At 41.5% G+C, this 21,544-nt stretch overlaps 1 protein-coding gene across 7 annotated transcripts in view; it reads left to right on the top strand.

Moving 5' to 3' along the window:
* The window catches only part of ROBO1 (roundabout guidance receptor 1), a 707,409-nt gene that overhangs the window by 401,156 nt on the left and 284,709 nt on the right, over positions 1-21,544 (top strand). For 2 of the 7 annotated variants that reach the window (XM_064643053.1, XM_064643062.1), the window contains exon 1: positions 1,132-1,944. The exons of 3 other annotated variants lie outside the window; for them this stretch is intronic. In XM_064643053.1, coding sequence (XP_064499123.1) covers positions 1,890-1,944 — 55 coding nt within the window. In that variant the 5' untranslated portion in view covers positions 1,132-1,889. Of the gene's footprint in view, positions 1-1,130; positions 1,945-21,544 lie in introns of those variants that run through there. 2 more of the 7 variants (XM_064643082.1, XM_064643043.1) reach the window with 2 other exon arrangements.

Raw genomic sequence — 21,544 nt, 5'->3', positions numbered from 1 at the left:
AGCACCCAAACCTGTTTGGCTGCTAACAGTGTGGGGTGCATATAAATCCTGTGACAGAAAGTACAGGAAGGTTCCTTCCCTGGTGTTTTATTATCCCACTGCAAGAAAAGGCTCGCTTGCAATGGGGTTAATATATTCAACACGCTGCTGGGAAATGAAATTTCTTCTTACATCTCATTCAATCCTCCTAACTTAATGAATCAAACCTAGGAATAGCTGGAGCTTTGCTGTGAGGAGGCAGTGCTGCTTCTTCCAAGTCCACCTTCCCTTCTCCCTTACAGTGTTAAATCTTCTTGCCCGAACACCACCTTTTGTGGCACGGGATAAAGCTGTCACGACCATGTGGAGTTGACTGTTAGAGCTGCTCTCGTACCATTTGTCTGTGCACCCAGGCGCGGCAGCAGGGATTTGAGGATGCTTCTCCTAAAGATTTGGTCCACGCCTGGAGCATAGCCAGGCCGCAGGAATCATCCGGCGAAGCGCTGCCTCCTCGCTCCGCCGGGAATGCCGGCGGAGATCCGCGCGGGGTTTTTTGTGTGTTGGCTTCTTTTCGGCGGCGGTGGGTGGGGGAACCTGAACTTTTGTCTGCGCCCGGTGCTGCCCCCGCTCCCTCCCATCCCTCGGGGGCTGTGCTGTGCCCGGGGCACGGTGGGGACCGGGAGCCGCCCCGCGCGGTACCTCCGGCGGGGGCAGGGGCGGGAGGCGGCGCCGGGGCGATGCGGGGCGGGGCGGGGTGCGGTGCCGGGCCGGGCAGCGCCGCCCCGGGCGTGCGGGGGCCGTGTAGGTGCGGCTCCTTTAAGGTGTCCCGAGGCGGCACCAGACCTGCCGCGGCGGCAGCGCGGGGAGGAGGCGGAGGCGGCCGGGAGAGGGGGAAGGGGAAACCCGCGGCGGAGGCGGCGAGCGGCTCGACGTGACACCAGAAAGTTCAGGCGCAGCGGGCTCGGCCCCGCCTGACTAGTGCACCCCTGCCCCGGCGGCGGGGCAAGGCGAGGAGCCGCTCCTCCTCCTCTTCCTCCTCCTCCTCCTCCCGCAGCCTCCGCAGCGAGGGCGGGCGGGTGGGGTGGGTGGCTTTGGGGGCGTTGGCCCGGGGAAGTTTTGCTCGCCCTCTTTCTGTCTTTCTCTCCCCTTTCTTTCTTCCTCCCTTCCATCGCCCCTCTTGTGCCCTCCTCCGGCGCTGCGGAGGGGGGCGAGCGTGGGATTCCCGCGTGGAGGAGGAGGGGGGCGGCGGCGATGCTAGGCAGGGCTCGGGGCTGCCGCCGGGGCTCCCCTGCCCGCCGCCCCGCCTGACCGCGGCCGGGCTCCGCCGCGGCCCCCGACGCGCCCGCCTCCTTCCCCCGCCATGGGAGCGGGCGCTGCCGCCGCTCCGCCGCCGCGCCGTGCCCGCCGCTCGCCGGGCAAGCAGTGACTCGGCGGGGGCACCTCTCGGAGGGCGCTCCCCTGCCCTGCCCGCCCCTCTCCCCCCCGCGGAGCGCGGCCGCGGCCGCTCCGTGCCCGTCCCGCCTGCGCTCGCTCCGCTACCGCCTCGTCCCCGGCGACCCGGAGCGGAGTCCGCGGCCGGAGCAGCAACTTGTGCGGCGGGAGGCGGCAGCGGACCTCGGCTGCGGGAACTCGAGGATCTTTTGTTTTCTCCTGTCGCTTTGGATAGTCCTGGGAAGTGTCAAGGCGCCGCCGAGGAAAGCCCCGGCCAGACGAGGGGAGGCCGGCCGGAGTTGGCGTGCGGCTGGAGCCCGGCTGACAGCGCCGTGCCCGGAGGGGGCTCGCCCCGGGAGCCCGGCGGGATTAGGGAACCTCGCTTTGCGTTAAGCTTCTGTGGAATTACAACTGGGGGCTCTTCGTTTCTCCCCCCGCTCTTCTGGCATGAGACTGCTTGCAGGCGCCACCCGAGGACAATGATCGCGGAGTTTGCTCACTTTTACCTCTTCGGATTCATCTGTCTCACCTCAGGTAACCACCTCGCTCAGGCGGGTCAGATGCGCGGCGGTGGCCGCGCTCCCGCCGCTCCCCCCCATCCCCCCCAACCTCCACGGTTTGGCCCCTTCGCGTCTCCCGGCCCCCTCCTTTCCTCGGGAACGAAGCTCTGTGTCCAACCCGGCGGGCGTCCGGACCGCCTTTGCCCCGGGAGCTGCCGCCGGCCGCGGGGGCTGCCCGGGGACCGGGTGTGCGGGGATGCGCGGCGCTGGAGCCGTCTCCTCCCACCGCCGGCGGCTCCCGGGGGTCGCTGGATGTAACCGCGGCTGATGCTGAGCCCCGGCCGTGAGGGGGCGGCGGGAAGCGGCCCCGTGGTCCTCCCGCGGCGGTGGGCTGGGACTCCCCCCGGGTACCACGCTCCCTCCGCCGGGCGGTCCCTGAGCGCATCCCCTCTCCCGGCCCCCGGTTAATCCCGCGGGCGGGGGGCACGACGGCCGGGGAGGGGTGGGGGGTGCTCGGGGACGGGATTTGCTTCACCTTGGCCGTTAAAGTTTACCCACGTGTGTGAAGCGAAGCGCCAGTGGGCGCAGGGGAGATGGCCGAGGAGATAGGGGGGATTAGTGGTCATTAAGGCGCTGTTTGCGCGGGGTTTATGCGTGTTGGGGCATTTTATCGTGCCTGTAGATTACAGACAGGGTCGCACTAATAGGGTGTCGCGTATGGCAGGTTTGGTTCTGTGTAAGCCCCCGTGGTGTCCGAGAGCGGTGCGGGGCGCCCGTGCGGGCGTGGGGGGCTCCGGGGGTTTTCGGGTTTGTTTCTGCTCGAGGTTCGCGTTGCTCTCAGGAGGCCGTGTTTGTCTGCCTGCGGTATTCCTTCCCATTCTCACAATGCCTTTTGTCACACGCTGAGTAAACCCTTGTGCCATAGTTAAGGTTAGTTTGGGCGCGAACTCTTCTACCTTAATTGATTTTTATAAGTTTGTGGAGGACCCCTTTGAGTCATTAAAGTTATGGTGGCATGAGACATCTGGTCAGTGAATGAATGAGTGAACTTTTTGAAAGACTTAAGTACGCTGCCTGAAGCTTTAAGTCTTAATTATGTCACCAAATGCAATAACTTATGTCTATTTCTAGATGATATCATAAGTTTAACTATTACACTTTTGCTCTTAGGTATTAGGTTTGCTTCTTGTGGCTTTGAATATGGAAAGCTTTGCATCTCTGAGTAACTCTTGACCCTGTTCACTTTTGACCCTGTCAGTTGTGCTGTCTTTAATTTGATTTTTCTCTGTATTGCCGCCTTCACCTAATGGAAGAAACAATTGGAATGGGGAAGAGCCTTTGCACCAATATTCCCTTTCTAAATCTTTTATGCCAATCATCCCCCCCTTGGAAAAGTCTTCGTAGGCAGTGCACTCTCTAACTCAGTTCTGTGTTGGGCTGTCTTAAACTCCTAGATAAGAAACAAATTTATTTATTTTTTTAATTCTCTCATCTATTTTTCATATAAATGCACAATAGAATAAGTTGCGTATAAGTTTGTTTTCAGTGTTTTTTTTTCTTTTCCCCCCAGGATGGGGATGCTCTCTCTAATAGTGTTGATTCCAGCTGAGTTGGAGAGAAAACAAAAGGAAGAAAGCCATGAATTTTTATGGAGATTTTTAATTTTGCCATGTAAGCAAGCTCAGTAACAAAGATAAGAGACGAGCACCAGATAATAACTCTGTTCCAACTCCCTCACCAGAGGAATTTCTTTTTCCCCTCAACTAGAATGTGATCAAATAGTTAGTCTTGTGTCTGGAACAATGGAGATGCCAGAAACCTTTGGCAGGATGAAGTTTGAGGGCAGATGGCTGCAGTGCAGAAGGAAGGACAGGAGTCATCTACAGCAGTTTCCACACTGAAATCCTTTGAGTTCTACTGACAGCTGATCTTGCAAATTGATTGATCCTTTCCTCCCTCTTCCACTGAAGGTTCTCACTTCCTTCACTTAACACCCACTACTAAATCAATGGTTTGTGTAGCCACACTCTAAATGAGATGTTAGAAACTTCTACTGAGAAGTGGGAAGGTAATTGGGGGATGGGGAAGAGAAAAATTTTTAATAATAGAAAGGTGAGTTAAGTGTTTGTTGAAACAGTAATTGGTAAACCACTTAGATTTTAAAACCCCTAATTTTTACCCCAGTGTTGTCTTTGTGCAATCCTGTGAAGTACCTTCTTTCATGTAAGCCTGTGGTTAATAAATGTTGAGTAAATTTAAATTTGAATAGTGTTGAAAATTGGAATATAGAAGCTTTCCTCCCTTGTTCTCCCAGTGTAATTTCAATGCTTCTTTGCATAAAGAATAAAAATTGCTTTAAGGGATACTTCTCTGGTATACTTGTTTTCTTGAGTATTTACCTGCTCTCTGCCCTTTTTCCTTCATTCTGGGACAGACTTGGCTGCATAATCCGTGTAGTTTTCATCTCTCCACCCCCCCCAAGAAGCAGCATCATCAAGTTAATACTTTGGAAAAGAAAAGCTTTTGGTTATCTGAAGGGCAACATGCAGAACACTTTCGCTGGGAATGAGCGTCAAGGCTCTGGTTTTCCACATGGGTATTTGCTGCTCTAGCAATTCTCAGGGCTAAATATGTTGCTATGGGGTTTTTTGGATTTTTCTGATTCCCTCCGTGAAAATCTTTATATTTTGACGAGGTATTTCATTGCATTGCTGATTCCCATCTGCTCAACGCCCACCCTTTCTCCCTTTCCAGTCCGTGTTATCCCTTACTAATTGCTGTGCTTCAAATGGGATTGGTACCTTTGCTCAAGAGGCTTTTTGTGCAGTATGAAGCAGGCAGTGCTGACAGCAGCAAGGCAGGCGTGTTTTCCAGTGATAGTTCTAGCCAGTGGAGGGCAAAATTGTCTCTTGTATTCCTTCATGGGAGAGTTACCTCCTGATGGTTAATACTTTTAAGGGTGTCAGTGGAGTGTCCCCAAAGCCCTTTCTAGTTGGCTAAGCTACCTATTGGAGTAAATAAATCAGCCACATCTTTGATATGTTTTGTTTGTTCGTCTCAGAAGTTTGTGCTTATAAACTTCCCTTGTGAAGTGCTAGAGCATTTCAGGGAATGTTTCTACTGCTTTTCCATATTCTCTGTCTAATAGTAATGAAATAAGAGAGATCTGTGAAAGTATTACACAGTGATTCAAAGGATTATGAAAGTCTAAGTGCATAATCTATAAAAGCAAGTAGATCACCCAAGAAAACATAAAAACTGTGTGTTTTTCACCTACCCCTAATGCATTGTGTGCTGTTCTAAGTAATTTTACTGTAAGAATGTTTAAGAAAGATTGAGCCAGCTGCTCAGAGCTGAAGAAGCTGGCAGCACTTGTATTGTGCTTGAGGACTTCAAGCTAGAAAAGAAATAACCATATGCTATAAAATTGATCATTCCTTACTTGTGATAAAACACTCTTGAAGCATCCAGGTGTTTGATTAAAACCACTTATCCTTGTGAGTACTGATAGTATCTGTGGAGATCAAACTCTTTTTTTTTTTTTTTTTTTCAGTGTGCATTAATGTGGGTTTTGTTGTTACCTTGCACCCAGTAAGAGATGCTTTTTTTTCATATAGCTTGGCAGTTAAGTTGGATACCTGTTTAAAACAGAAGAACACTCAAGCTGATTTTTGCTTGCTTCAGTCAGTGTCGGTTACCAAATGTTTTCTTTCTTCTGTGTCGTGTAGTCCAATAGCATTGTCCTGGAGGAAGTCAGTATTTTCAGTAGCAGGGATCATCTGTAATGTTCAGGGTCCTGAAGTTTGGGGAATTCATGTGTAGGTCCATAAGATTTTATTAGAAAACATGAATTTATGTGAAGGATACTTCAGAGTCTACGAGCTAAAGGTTCTGATTGGATCTTCAAAGGTAGATGGGCCATTACAAATAATATCAGAAACTAGTGACACTTAGGTAGCAGTGTTACTTAATGTCAAACAGCAACATGTGATATCTATGCCAAATGATGCTTTAATATAAATTGCTTTGGAAGTGATGGCCAATGCGGTTCAACCCTAGTTTTGCTTTTGTGAGAAGAGAAAATATTCAGACATTCAAGACAGACAAATCTATAGCCATGCTTAAGAATCTGAGAACCTGTTCCCTCGCTCTCAAATAACGTTGGTTTTGGTTGGCACTTATATTTCCTAAATAACTGGGAAGAGTTTTGTTTCACAACGGCTGAAGAAGTGTAATATTATGTCTCATTAGGGGATAGCTTTGCCTAATGAGCGCAGTAATTTGCTGGGTCTGGCAGGTCCAGTCACTTGCTCCACTTGTGCAATTTGTTATTTCTGTCGTAGTTAAATGCGTTGTGTGAATAACGGGCACGTGGCTTGGTGTCACAGAAGCTGTTTGAGGTTCTTCTTCAAAATTTCTCTTTTGTAGTGAAGATCAGAGTAGTCAGTTCAGAAGTTACTGTTGTGAACTTGTTGGGGGGGTTTTGTGTATTTGAATAGTTAGTAATGAGTAGTTTTGCTGTCAATAGTTGTTAATATTTTGAGGTTGTTTTGCGGCCAGGAAAGTAGTGGGAACCTTGCTCTTTCCAGGCAAACTAAAGGGCACTTAAGAATTTTATATGCTGAGATCCTGACACATTTTATTTGTGTGCTTTGCTATATAATCTGGCTCGATGGTGATAACCTTCCTTAAGTTTTCACATGAGTGCCTCTTCATAAAATTGTAAGTTAAATAGTGAAGTTACTGAAGTAGCAACTGAGGTGTATTTTAAGTCCAATAAATTGTGTAAACAGGGGAAGTAAGAGTATTTTCCTGTTAGTGATGAGAATCTTGACCAAGAGATGAGACTAGAGCGACAAAGAAATATTCTTAAGTATCTTGAAAGCTAGAGGTGCTTTTAAGGGTAGATAATTTTCTGGTTTATACCTTCTCTAGGAGAAAGACAGATATAGATGTGTGCACACCTTCTGTCTCAATAATATACTGATGCCTCTTGGCTTATTGTGTCAGCCTTACATCAGTGGTAGAGGCAGAAGGGCATTTTATGATAAGAAAGAAAATGTCTTACGAGCACAAATATTTTGTGCTGCTGACATAGATGGCAGCCAGCTACATTGAATTTGCACAATTGAGACTATGGAAAATCTCAACAGGGAAAAAGAGAAACAGCTGGGAAGCTGATAATGAGTTCAGTTTTCAGTCAGATGTGCAGAGTTCTGTTATTCTGTTGTTGTGTTACAGTGTTGGGGTCTGGTTTTTAAAGAGCTAAATCTTTCAGTATCCTGGTCATTAACTTAGGTTAGGTGCTGTAAGTTACCTTACCCTGAAGATGATGATAAGCTTAATTGAAATAAGATGGTGATGAATTTAAATCTGGGTGTCAGGATTTCTTTATTAGTTGATTATTAATTAGAAAAAAATGGTGCATTTGCCCAGATTTATCCACAAAAAAATGATAAGATATTGTTCTGGAACACTTCTTAGGAGGTATGAGAGTAGGCCTCTCAGACCAGGAATGGATATGATTTAATTGGTGTTAACAGCATAAAGTGAGATAGAGGGAGAGGTATTTATATGGGAGTATCCATTTCAGGTATAAGTAGTAGGGGAGTTGTCCTACACTTCAACAAGATAATGAATAGAAGCTTAAGGAAAGTATATTCTATTTTTTTGGACCTTTTGAAAACAAAGTAAGGAAACTATTTTTTGTGGAAAAGGGAAGGACTATATGAACAACTAAGGAGGTTTAATACTGTCAAATGCTAAGAACTATTGTAGGGCTCTCTGAGACTTGTAAATATTTTCCATGCCTCTCTTGTTCTGAAGCTTAGCAAAGTTTCCGACTAAGACTGGTGTTTGTATGTGTGTGTCTGTGTATGACTGATTAAAATGAAATAGATAAATTGACAGTAATGTGATTTGTGGGTGGCAGCAGGCCAGTCTTTTTAATTAGAACTTGCTTGCCATCTGAGCAGCTGCAGCCAAGGGGAAGATGCAGAATGCTCTGCTCTCACCCGTGAACAGAGAAGTCATTTCGCCTTTGCTGAGGACAGAAGGGTTTATTGAATGATACAGCCTTAAAGTGGCCTTACCAAAAGGAAGCAAACTCTGTGCTGGGAAGGGGAATAAAAAATCTTTTGCCTTCACTTTTATTTTGATGGGAAGTTCATTGTGCTTTCCAGAAGTAGAAACTTGGAAAATTGGAGAGGAGGATCTACCATTAGTCAGCAGAGAGTGCACTTGTAGATTTAAATAAAGCATCAGTATGTTTTAAAAGTTTATAAAGCATCTTTGTGTCTTCGTGAAAACTGCTTTTCAGGACCTCAAGCTCTCTTGTAGTTTCTTTCAGCACCACTATCCAAAGAGCTACACAGAACTTGAGCACTTTTCCATCTAGCTTTTAGTGACATGATGTCAACCTGTGCTGCAGGAGAGAAGATCCTCATGGTGTAACTTGGGAATGCACTTCATCTTCTGATGTACATGTTCAGTACATGGATTTTGATAAAGGCAGTAGCATGTATGTCATCTCCAACCTCATTTTGAACACATTTGGGTTTTATCTTAAGAAATTTTATATATATATATACATATATATATAAAATCTATACTCCTAGTGTATAAAACCATCAGATTTTTAATAAAGGCATCTTAGGTGTTCATCTTCTCAGTCAGAAGGCTGATATATATATATGTAAAATGTACTAGCATCTACACTTCCACAAAATAGTGAATATGTTGGTGAAGAATTCTTCCTTACTTGACTTTCAAAGAAATTCCATAGCAAAGGATTGGATTCCATATCTAAACAAGAGGGCAGTACCTCAGTGAGTTTCCTCACTGGTGGTAGAATTAAATCCCAGAAAGTACTCCCGTTTACCTCTTATTTTCTGCCACCAGACTTTGTGCCTCTAGAAGGTCATGAATATGTTAAATATTTATATTTATTTACATTTAAGTAAATAACTGCAAATTAAATGAATAGGACATCTAATTTTAATACAACTCACTGTAAATTTGACTTAGAACAAAATGGCTAGTTGAATACATTAATTTTGAAATGGTATGAATATCTTTAATCAGGAAATGAGAGTGTTTTCTGCACTACTGCAGTCTTGAAGTACATATACTTTCTTTGAAGAAATGCATAGTCAGATATGCAGAATTATTCAAGCTGCCCTTTTCTGTTGGGAAGTATTTGCTCAATATGGTATTGCATTACCTTAAGTCTAATGCTAATATAGTGAATGATTAAAATAATATGAACACCCCTTACTGTAGATTAAAGACCTGTAAATCTGACAAGCCTGTGCTGAGCTCTGGGTTTAAAAATCTTAAAACTTAATATTTTATTTTCTCCACCTTGCATAGTGAATTAGCAGCTGAATAAGCTCGGTTGTGGAACAAACTGTCTCTCCAGACGTGCAGTGCAGGGTATGGCAAGGATGGGTTTCCAACCAGTGAAGTCTGGAGTCATCCATGACAGCCTCCTGAGAGAACTGGATAGTCTGTGTAATTTTGATGTCACTCAGTTTTGTAGTCTTTGTCCTCTGCTCCTTCAACTGTCGCGTGCATAAATCAAAATTGTGATTTCTTTAGTACTGTTAAACTGTTTCATGCCAGTATTGCATTAAAAGTTGCTTGGCTGGCATTTTTGTGTGCTCTGAAATTTGCATATCCTCCAGCAAGATATTTATTTTACGTTCTGGGTTAGTTATATTGCCTCCTATCTAATTGCTTAACTGCCTTTATGTTGAAGATTGGACATATAGAGCAGTTGATGGTTATAAATTCATATATAGGAGACTTTTAATTTTACTGTTTGCTTCTACAGTAGCATAATAGGCATTAGGAGTTTTTTATCTTAGAAATTAGGATATAATATGTGGCCAAGGATTTAATATAGGCCTAAAGATGTGCACGGGATCAACTTCTCTTTCTTCTGGAAGTAAATGGAGAAAGAAGTGGTGTTTTGATAGTGACCAGATGGACATATTTTAAAGAGTGGCTTGACTTGGAGTAGACACTAAACCTCAAATTTTTGTAATCCAGGGCGTTGTGAATTGTTGAAGTTGGGAACCTACAGCCTGAGTTTGGAGCCACTTAAAATCAGTAGTGCCTTTTGAAACTCTTGATTCCAGTGTTTAAATTAAATTGCTAAAGTGTTTGACTTCAGTTGCAAATGTTTATGGATCACTGGGAGTTCTTAGCCTGTCTGAAAGTTGAGATTGTAGTGAACATTGACTTAAGAGCCAATTGACAGAAAAAAGCTGTATAACTTTGAATTTACCTGTGCCTCTTTAGCTCTGTGTAGGTGAGAAGCCAATCAAAAATGTGTTTGTGTGTGTATTCTTTTAGAACCTTCTAGGCTTCTCACTTTTGTAGTGCGTTTTACTAACACTGGACAAAAGCAAACTTTTCAGCCCAGACATCTCCTGTTGGCCAAACAAGCCCAAGCATGTAAGCCCAAGATAAGGATAGCAGCTCCCAAGTCCAAAAATAAGTTGTGCCTGTATTTGTGGTGAAAGCATAATACAAGGTCATAAAATACTATTTTTGGATCAGAAATTGTTCAACAACATCTCTAAACTGCTTCTTCTCTCAAAACCTTTTGGCACCTGGTATTAAAGTTGTCACTTGCCCTAGCTTTGTCATAGGAGATCTCTTGGATGCTAGGCGGCTTCAGAACCGGGATTTGCAAATTCTAAATGTTTCTGCCCTCACCTCCCACTCATAAAACAACTCTGTCAGTACAACTTTCTGGTTTCGGAATAGAGCTAGAGCCCTAGGTACTGCGATTGACAGATACTTCATAATCAAAGTGTTTAGTGGTGGGAGGTGATAAAGGGGAAAAAAATTAGAAGTAGTGTGAGGAAGCAAGGAGAAAAGAAAACGGGGTAAGTAAGGGTAGTAACAGGTTATTTTACTTTTTGCTGGCCAAACGAGGAGTTGTCAGTGGAGAGGGTAGAGTTTGGGACTGTGATGCTGTCACAGCAGAGTGTAGGAGAGAGAAGGTGTATAATGAACAGGTTTAACAAAAAAGTGTCTGATGTAACCACAGAATGGAATTTGTACTGTGCCACTGCTCAGGCATAAAAGTGATTGGCAGGAGGCCCTGTGCACAGAGTAAAATCCTGTCTTCACCAATGTGGAAAATTATGGTTTCAACTGCAAAAGGAAGTAAAGCTTGGAAGGAATTAGCATATCTCTAGCACCGAGTGGCATCTGGAACTGAATGGCTGGGTTAAATCATTCAGTAGTGATTAATGAGGCTCATTGCTTAGGTTGTACAGCCTTTAAAAATTAAAAAGAGTAATTTAAAACTAGATGCAAAGAGAAAGAAGAAACCATTGCTGCCATTTACCTCTTGAATACAGAAGGTGGATGCTGCCTTTTGATACAAGGAGAAAACTGTCAAGTTCTGCTGTTAAGATTAGAAACTAAGAAATGAACTTCTGAATAATTGTTTAAGGAACATCTTGGGATTTTTTTAAATTTTTTTTTTTTAAATGTAAATTTCAAAGCAGTCAGGGCTTTGAAATGGGAAGGAGTGTGCAGGATGGGATTTTGCTACTGGTCAATACTTGGCTTCTTAGAAAATAAAAAAAAAAATAACGATTTCTATTTCTCTCCCACTCATGAGTGTTAATCTGCGTTGCCTATAGGGGAAGCAAAATATTGAAACACATAAAGTGAAACAAGATTAGAGACATACAGAGCATTTTAACTTTACTTGAGTTTGATTCTGGCAGTTCCTGAGCTGAATGGTAATGTAGCTTGGTATCATACCAGGAATAATGTTCAAAATGTTCAAAGGCTGTTATTCTGTGGGAGGATTACAGTACTGATATAAACATACTTCTGTTTACTTCCAAGTTTTTAGTGGAGCGAATAGAGAAACCAGTGAAGTGTGTGTTGAAGTGTTAAGGGTTTATATTTTGTTTTTTTTTTTCAGAATTGTAAAAAGAAACAAACAGTGGCATCATTTATGATGCTTTTGCTTAAAATGGTCGACCTTTCTGCAGCAAGTTCATGAGCATAGAAAATAAAAGGGAACTAGGCTCTTCTAGAATAAGGTATTTATTCCTCTGGAGCTTATCACTGCAAATACTAAAATAGAAATCCACTGCTTGGGACTTAAGTTCCCTAAACTGTGTTGCTGAAAAATCTCTGCTCACAACACTTTTGGCTTCTAGATTGGCAGGTTTTTTTAGTTGTTTATTGTCTGTCCTGCTTTTCTTTTAAAATGTTTCTGATTTTTCTCTTTTGGGGAGGAGATGGTGATGTGTTCAGCAGAAAATAAGGAAGTCAGTTGTTTCATTTGGTTGGGTTTTTTTTTTTTAAAGCTAAATGATTGCATCTTTCTCATCCATACACTTATGTGGTACCCATGACTGTAATGTGGAAGAAGGCTATTTAATCATTTAATCCCCATTCCTGCCCCAGTATTACATAGCAGATGGGGATTATTTTTCCCCTACCTTTGCTGGAACAGCCAGGCTAGGGAGGTTGACCTGATGCTTTAATGTTGTGACCAGAAGGAGTGAATGTCATTTGCACAGGCAACTTCTGGGTTTTTCCAATTCTCTGACTATAAGGTTTATTGATACTGTGATTGATTGTGACTAATAACTGTGAATTTTTTTGTGGGGAAATTACTGTTTGCATGTCTATGAAGTCAATCATTATTCCAAAAAGATTGGGTTAGTGTCTGCACTGAGATTATCATGTGTTCAGGACTGATATTTCTGTCTTTGACAGGAATTTGCATTTTATTTTACATCAACTTCCAGAAAGGCATTTACATTTTGTTACCTTGTTGCAGGAAGGAAAGCAGCAACCTCTCAGCTAAAAATTCACATTGACCTACAGTCTAGTAATAATTAGAATTAAACAGAGGTAGTAATTTAACTCTGTCATTTCATCACAATTCCCATAGGCATGCAGCTGGTCATTTTGAATCTCGTAAAAGGAAATTTTATTTTGCTCACCTTACGCAGGTCAAGTAAAAAGCCACATCAAGTTAATGAATCCCTTTCTTTGCAATGAACTGAACGTGGCATTTGTTTTTGTTCTGGCAGTCGTGAAATCACAGGGTGTTGGCGACAAGTCCATTATTGGCTCCGTGCACTGTGTTTCTGAGGGTTTTTACTCCACCCAGCATATTATGTGTGCAGACTGTATCATACCCGTTAAAACTTGTTCTAAAATGAGGATTCCTTTTTTTTTTTTTTACAGCAGTAATAAAGAGAAAATAAAAATAGCTCCCTCTTCTTTATTAGCATAAACGAAAGAGAAGCAGCAACTCATTCCTTTTGTGGCCTGAGGAAATAAAAGAAAACTTGGATGAGTTCTCAGCCCCTTAAAGTCAAAGGAAGTTTAACTATTGATTTTAATTTTTACCTTGTCTTGCTGAAGCTCAAGTCGTGTGTCACTTTTATTCTACGTGTTGTTACTTAGGAGGCTTAATAATGGGGAAAAGGAGATGATTAAGAATGCCACTTCTTAAAAAATTAGAAAAAAATTCAAGAGTAATCAGATTCTGCAGTTTAGGATCCCTTTTCGTCATCGATTGTAAGGTTGAATTTATGGTATGTTGTGTTGGTGCTGTTGGTGTCTTTCATGTGGTAGTCACTCATTTCCCTGAATACCCAAACTGGTTTTGTTGTAGCTTCTCATTTTTATCTGCTGTGTTTTGATTTTTGTTTGTTTGTGTGTCTAATAGCTTTTCCAAAACATTTCTGGCTTTGAATTTTCCTGTGCTGTATATTTTTGTGGGGCATTTAGGGAAGTATAATACATAAATCCAAGGGGGTTTTTTCCATAGTTCTAATTTTTTTAGATAGCAAAAATACTAAACTGTTGCTCAGTTTTGAAAATTAATAAAATCTAGTTCCTACTAGCACTATATTTGAAGGGAGCCATAATATATTCTAAACAAAGTGTTAAGCACAGATCACTTGTTTAAAGAAAGAACTTAAAATGATAACAAATGCATCAGCTTTTAGAACATGTTGTTTCCAAATCTCTACTTCATTTATTTTTTTTTCCCCAAGAAGTTTTAAATTACACAAAAAATAAAGCCAGACCTTCCTTAGTGACTAAAAGTACCAGGTGTCAGATCAATAGCATGTGCTGGGAAGCAAGAATTTCATCTGAGGAGACTTTAAATACACTTATTTCCAACTTCCATGAGCTACAAGTCTAGTTTTGTTTTTCTTTTCAACTGGTCAATGCTAGGTAGAGTTTTGTTATTTTGCTACTGATTTAAGACAGAGATACCTACATATTTTTCTTCAGGCTTTTAAGGGCTCAAGTTTAAGTGGTAGATCATTATTCTGTGCATCAAAAGTGAAGGGTGATTAACTCTGTCTGGGTGCACGCAGTGTAATTTTAGAGGCTACAAATGTTGTTACAAGTCAGGTTAAGGTTTAAAGGTGAAAGTTTGGCTGAATGAGTTTTACAGCTTTAAGTTAATGTATGCAAACAAAGAAACTCTTGTTTTCTACCCATTTGTGTCTAATGAGCAAGTAGCTCATGTGGTGCAGAAAAGAAAACGAGAAGATTGTGCAGCTTGCCATAAAGTTAAAACTACGTACTTTTTATTTCAATTTAGAAGTTCCATTAAATAGACTGAATCTAATACAACTTTTACTTAGGCTGTTCATCATCTAAATGTAAAGGGAAAGGATAATTGCTTTAAACTAAGTGATAATGATAAACTAAACGATAATGGCTTTAAACTATTTTAGCTTAACTTTTAACATTAATGTATTTTTGTAGATTTTCTCATATACCATTAAATAATTCAAAGGACCTGTTGAGGTAACACTTAAAACTCCCCCAGTGTGTTTAAGCTTTTATTCTAGATAGTTCTAAGGTTGCATTGATAACTTAGCTTTTCACTCAGTTCTCTGTCTTAACCATATTCCTGAAACTGTAAGTTCAACAGTATGTGGGAAGAGAATGGCCATATTTTGAATGACAGGGAAGTTATACAGAAAGGCTGGAATTTCTTTTAAAGGCATCAGCCTGATTTATGACGTTAAAATTGTAAATAATGAGACAGGTAAGACCTGTCTCTGTCTTTTGTCCATGTATTGCCTTCTCTCACTCTTAAAGATTTCTAAGAGCCAAGCAATTTGGAAGCTTTTTTGAACTTGTGATCGATCCTGTTTACATTGGATAAAAGCTAAATAGTGTGGATTTTTATAGGACTGCATAGCAGCACAAGAAACTGTTCAGCTGCATCTGAAGTGATCCAGCCTGATAGCAGTTCTGAGTGCAAAATCCAGGGTGCATAAGTGGAATAAAACAAAATGGAAGTGATTAACGGGAATAAAAATAAACAGCTTTTTGTCTCGGTAAATGATACCTTTAAAGCATGGCAGCCTTGTTGAACATAATTAAAGTTGTAAGAACTGGGGTGGGGTGAGTGGGCTCTATTCTCTGAGGTCATGGTGGAAATACAGAGGTCAGGGTTTTACACTTAGTCCTATGTAAACAGTGTTATGCCCTGGTAAATATAAGAATTGATTTAACTAGATTAAGCTAATTTAAAAAAAACCAAAAAAACAAAACTGAAAAAAAAAAAAACAAACAAAAAAAACCCCCAAAAAACCAAAAACAACAATAAGCAAACAAAAAACCCAAAGGAAAAAAAACCACCGAAGGTGCACTCATTTGATATCAAAATTTGAGTGCAGCCTCTATATCCTCTTTTAGCCATTTGATGGGGAAGGGTGAAGAGAAAAATGAGAAGTACAGGCTTCTATTTATGCTTCAGGTTGCCTGTTGCTCCTGAATGATTCTGTGGTGTCTGACTTTGTACAGTAACATCTCTGTAGGTTTCCCAAAGCCTATTCCTTGAAGTCTGTAGGTTCAAATTGACAATTCATAGAGATTTCTAGTTCTAGTTACATCCTTTGAATATTATTTTCTTTTGCTGTGGAGTTCATGTGCTTATTCTTCTTGTTATCTTGAACCATGGAGTCACAGAATAGTTTGGGTTGAAAGGGACCTTTTAAAAGGTTCTCTCATCCAACTCCCCCTGGCAGTGAGCAGGGATATATTCAACTACCTGAGATTGCTCAGAGCCCTGTCCAGTCTGACCTTGAATGTTTCCGTGTATCTCTGAGTATCTTAAATCTTTATTTAATTCCAGTGATTGTGGGGTTTGGTTGTTTTCTTTGTTAGTGGTTTGGATTATGTATTCAGACCTATATTTATGCATAGTAGAGAAGAAACTCAAGAGTGTCTTAGCAGTTTTCCCTTCTGAATGACCCGGATTTTGTCTTTTTTCTCCCTGCCTCATCTCTGACTGTGTAGAGCCTCCTTTCATTACAGTCCATCACCAGTCAGAACGAACCACCAGCTCCAGGCAGAACATGTCTCTGACTGTTAAAAGAAGGATGGCTGGCAAAACCCATAAGACTCGAATTGAAAACGGAGCTCTGTAACTTAGCCTGGCAAGCACAGGCACCACTCCCTCCCAGAAGCTTCCAGGGCAGTTGCTCAGGCTCTCGGAGGCTTTGTCTAACCATCCACCAGCTGTGAGCTGGCTGGGGCTGCCCACTTCCAAATGGCTGATTGTATGAGCTGTCACTTTGTCACTGCAGCGTAGGGGAGGCTGCAGGCTCTTGGAGAAGAGGAAGGTGAGCGTTCAAACATAATGATTAAGTACGTGGAAGAAAAACTCTTCAGTTCCTGGCTCCAAGTGTCTCCAGGCAGCTCTTCCTCGGTGTGAAATGCTGCTTTAATGTAGGTCAGCTTTAACTGCTGTAAATGAGTGTAGTTCTAGTGAAGTCAATGAGCCACTGTTAATTTACTTCTCTTGAGAATCTGCCCAAGTGGATGAGCAACTGGCAAACTCAAAGGCGAGTGCTTATCCCGCAGGAGAAGTGCAAAACCAGTTAGGTGTTTTGTATTTGTTTTCTTCTCCCTCTCTTCTGGGGAAGGAGTTAACATTCCTGCATCCCAGCGGTGTTTATTGCAAGTGGAATTTTACTCACAAAAGGAAAGTTTGTGGAACTGTTGCTCTTTTGGAAATAAAGTGTTAATAGTTATTTCAGTTTCTCACTGCAGATTGCCTCTTTCACTAATAAAATGAGTGGGTATCACTTCAGAGCACAAAACTGTCAGAGTTCAGCATGACTGACGTAATTAGCAGCTTCTAGAGGAGACTGAAGATTGCTTTTAGTGGACACTGCTGACATTTGCCCTGCCCTGTTCACAGAAGGAGGCATCATGTATCCGAGGGGTTTTGATACGTTTAGGGAAAATGAAATAAACACTGTGTTTTTGCCCCAAAAGCTTACTTTGCTGTGTTGTAGTTGGTGTTTACCTGTTGTTCAAGAAGGAACTAGATGTAGACTAGGAATGCCTGTGATGTGAAGCTCGTGAGGATGCAGCTCTGTCCATTCAAAACTACTTCATTGAAGACAGTCTTGGGTCAGCCTGTTGCGAATCTACTACAGGGAATTTCAAGATTGGTAATGCTTAAAATTTTCTGTTGTTCCAAAAGATCAAATGAAAATGGTGTCCATTTTAGCAAGCTAGATGACAAATTTGGTGGCTGAAGCCATGTCAGATAAACTACACCACTGGAGTTTCCTAGTCTAGTGCTGTCAAGTAATGTTGTCTCTAAGTCTGAGAGGGATCAGATGGTTTTAGTATTGAACTGTGCACTACGTACAAATATGCAGATAAGAGGAAAAAACCTTAATTCCAGAGCATACTGCACACATATCTCTTGGAAGAGTGTGCATTTAAGGAGGAATGTAGATGCCAGCTGACTCAGTTTTGTTGTTGTTGTCCTTAACAATTCATCTCTCCTCAGGGACTCTAAACTCTTCCAACTGATGAGATGATTTGGTTACCTAGTTTTAATGTTGTTCTAAGTGTTTGCATGACTGGAAAATTATATTTTGTTCACTTTGAATTGCAGCTTTTTACTGCCCAGTACTTTGGTTCCTCCTGTAAGCTGAATACTGAAGCTTCTTACGTGAGGTGCTTTGCATAGCAATTGCTCTGTATTTACCCTAGGTGCAACTGTGTAAAATGTTTACTCTTTAATGTGCATTTCCTATTTTTGTGATCAGATAGCTCCAGGAATAAGGCAGCATTTTACTTTTTAAACATTCATAAACACATAATCAGGGAAGATTTGCAATAAGCAAGAGAATGTATGCAAAATGCTGCCTTTCGTTTCAAGAGTACAAGGAGCTTTGCTACTTTCTGCCTGCCACAGGCACTTCAAATGAAATGTTTAGCCTGGAATGTTTGGTATCAAGTGTCCTCATCATGTTGGTTTTGATTTTGTTTTTCTTTTTTTTTTTTTTTTTGTGAATGATTTTGCTTTTTTTTTGTCCCAGGTTGCATTCTGGTTGACAGTGTAAGACTAGTTGCTATTTGTAGCTGGGACTTGTAAGAGAATCTTTGAATCATCAGACATGTAATCTTCCAGCTCTATGAATTCAGGGGATGTAAGGAAAGGCTCATAGCCCAGTACAAAGACAGATTCTTCAGTATTTCTTTTTTAACAGCTCTGTAATGGTGCTTTTTATATGTTAAAAAAACCCTGAGGATTTTTTGGGGTTTTGTGTTTAGGTTACCCTAAGCATGGTCTTAAATTCTCAAGGGTTGCAAACAGAGGTAAGTCAGGTCTCTATCCCGTTTGTCTGCAATGAGCACACATATTCCAGCACAGGTACCTGTTTTATTTGGTATCTCCTTCACAGCATGGGAATTCTCTTGCCTTCTGTACCATCTGCTGGACAGCAGCAGTCGTGGTGGTCCAAAGGTCTGCCCTGAGCCCTGTGCCTGCTGAGTAGGAAGTCATTTTCTAGGTCCTGATCAGTGGGGATTTGAAGGCACTTAGATGTCAGCAGATTGGGAAGCAGTGTTTAACACAGCAAGTGTGATAGTAAGGGTGATGGAGGGTTGGAGTCACAGAGGTCCTGAGTGACATGTGATCTCTGCTAATTAATCAAAAACAATCCCTGTGTGCAGGACTTCCTCAGCAGTTCCTTCCTTCCTTCCTGATTTGAGGTTCCTTAGCGTGGATAATGTGGTGGGTGGTAGCAACGGAGAATTTCTTGGTTTGACTTGGTTGGTTGTGTGATTGCTCTGTCACTTAATGCTTGGCTCAGTTTTTTCTCTGTCTTCTGTAAGCAGTCTATTCCAGACGTCTTGCTTGCCCTGCCCTACTTATTTTAATTACAGCTTGAGTTAACTTTTCTTTGAACATGTTAAGGTATGTCTCTAAAATACATATGTGTTTTTTTGGTTTTTTTTTTTTTTTTTGAAAGTCAGATATTATATAATGTATCTGGTATGTTTTGGAACGTGCATAGTTCCCTGGCAACTGTTAAGCAAAATTATGCCTTTCTGTATGTTGTAGTGTAGGAAATTATTATTTTAGTCTTTAGGTAGGTACCAAGTTAATTATTTTATTTTTTTTTTAAATATGAAGTAATACCCTTGGGGGATAAAGTAGGATCAAAAGACATCTCTATTTAAGAAGTTGGGTTAAATGTTGTCAGTGTTAATACTACAGCTCTGCTAACATTCATACCCAGTGAAATGACTTGGCAGTCTTGAGGTCTAGTACCCAGTTTCAGGGAAGGTGCTAAGACCAAACTCTTTTCCCTCTAAACTTTGTTTTCTATGTCATCACAGACCAGGTCAGAGCAGTAGAGGCCTCTTTGTTTCTGGGTTGAGTTAAACTACAGGAAACCATGTTCAAGGCCAGGCTGGATGGGGCTCTGAGCAAGCTGGTACCAGTGGAAGGTGTTGCTGCCCGTGGCAGGGGGCTTGGAACTAGATGATCTTGAAGGACCCTTCCAACCCAAACCACTGTTGGGAAAAGTATTAAAAGTTGTGCTAGTGTGCACCCCCTCCTGAAAGATTGCATGTAGATTTTCAGTTTTCATAGATATGGCTCCGTTTCAGACATTAATATATCTGGCTTGTAAGCATATAGACTTAAAAACTTGCAACTTAAAAACATTCTCCTCGTAAATCAGCAGAAAATTTGGGAGGAAAGATGAAAAGTGATTTGGAGGGGTTTCGTTTTTTTTTCTGACTTGGAATCTCATTTAGGAGATCAAAATCTTTAAATAGGTTCTGTTGGAAACTGTACATTTAAAAAGACATTCACATAATGTATTCACCACTTCTTGCCATTGTGTTTATGTGTGGGATATCAGCAGATCTGTAATGGGAGGACTTTGCTTTAATTAGCCGGAATCTGAAAATATTAATCAAGCAGAATTTTTCTTTGCTTTTGTTTTGCATTGACTGAATAAAGATGTTTTTTATGGGCTCTTTTGGTTTTACCTAGTGTAAACGGCACCTGTCTAACCTAAGGTTCAGGTTAGTTTGGGGTTGTTTTTTGTGGTTGCTGTTGTGTTGTGGTTTGGTGATTGTTGTTGTTTTGGGAGTTTTCTTTGGGTTTTTGTTTTAATGGGATTAAGAAATCGCCAATTAGGGTGCCATGAAAGCCATGGAAGAAGATCACAGCACCCAGCCATCAGAAGCAATAGCAACCTGGGAAGCATTCAGCAGTTGAGCTAATTAATTCTTCTCTGTATTAGGCCTCTCTGTTACATTGGCCACCCTAACTTATATGCATTCAATAAAAAGTAGGTGCTACTCTAGTTGTATTTGAGTTTTAAAGAAATACTTCTAGCATGAAGAAACTTGATAGAGAGTCTGAAGAACAAGATTTATTAAATAAATCTTCATAGTGACATTTGAAATCATTTTACCTTTTTTGGAAGTAGCCTTGGAACAAGACTGCATTCAACAACATGAATGGAAAATCAGAGTGTAGCCAATATTATCTTGCCATCATAGGGAAGTGGTTTCAGTCTCACAGTCAAAGGAATGTTGTGTTAGGGATAAATATTGTCCTTTAACAATGAAGCACCAGTTCTGTTTGTTTTTCTGTGTATGTGCAACACATTAATATTAAAAAAAAAAGAAATAAAAATCCAACAGAATTCTCTATTTATCCTCACTGCATTTATCTTTTATTAGGGATTATTGAGAAGTATTGGATATTCACTTCACTTAATCTTCCCTGCTGATGTCTATTACAGGAAACATGACATTTGTTACAAGTGTTCTTCCCATGATAAGGTTCAGAGACTTAAAGATATAGTTGGGAATATAAGTTGGATTTGTTTGCCCGTGATAGGAGTGCTGACATAACATTAGTTTTAACAAAAGGCAGAACTACTACGAACAACAAAAATTATTGCTTTTACGTCTCAGTATTTCTTACTACTGTATTATCTTGGAATTGTGTGGGAAATGTCACACTGGCTTGGAATGTGTTGGTATTAACCATAACTCTCAGTATAGCATTTGTGATTGAAATCTACAAAATTAAGCATTTTCTCAAAATAATTTAAAGGAAAGCATTTTTCAATTCTAGGAGCAACAGGAAGACAAGAATTCTCTAGATTACATTTGGTAATATGTTTCCTCTTACTTTATTAAGGCATCCTTACCACAGTGATAAAATCCTAACTATTTTGATTATATTTTTTCATCTTTTTTGCTTTGAAAAGTCTTAAGGAGTAAACCCAGTAAGCAGAGATTATATTAGTTTCTAAAGATAACCTTTT

This window comes from Pseudopipra pipra, chromosome 2 (genome assembly GCF_036250125.1).
Source record: "Pseudopipra pipra isolate bDixPip1 chromosome 2, bDixPip1.hap1, whole genome shotgun sequence".
NCBI classification, from domain to species: domain Eukaryota; kingdom Metazoa; phylum Chordata; class Aves; order Passeriformes; family Pipridae; genus Pseudopipra; species Pseudopipra pipra.
The sequence above is the reverse complement of the archived record's forward strand: the minus strand, read 5'-3'. Positions and strand labels throughout refer to the sequence as shown.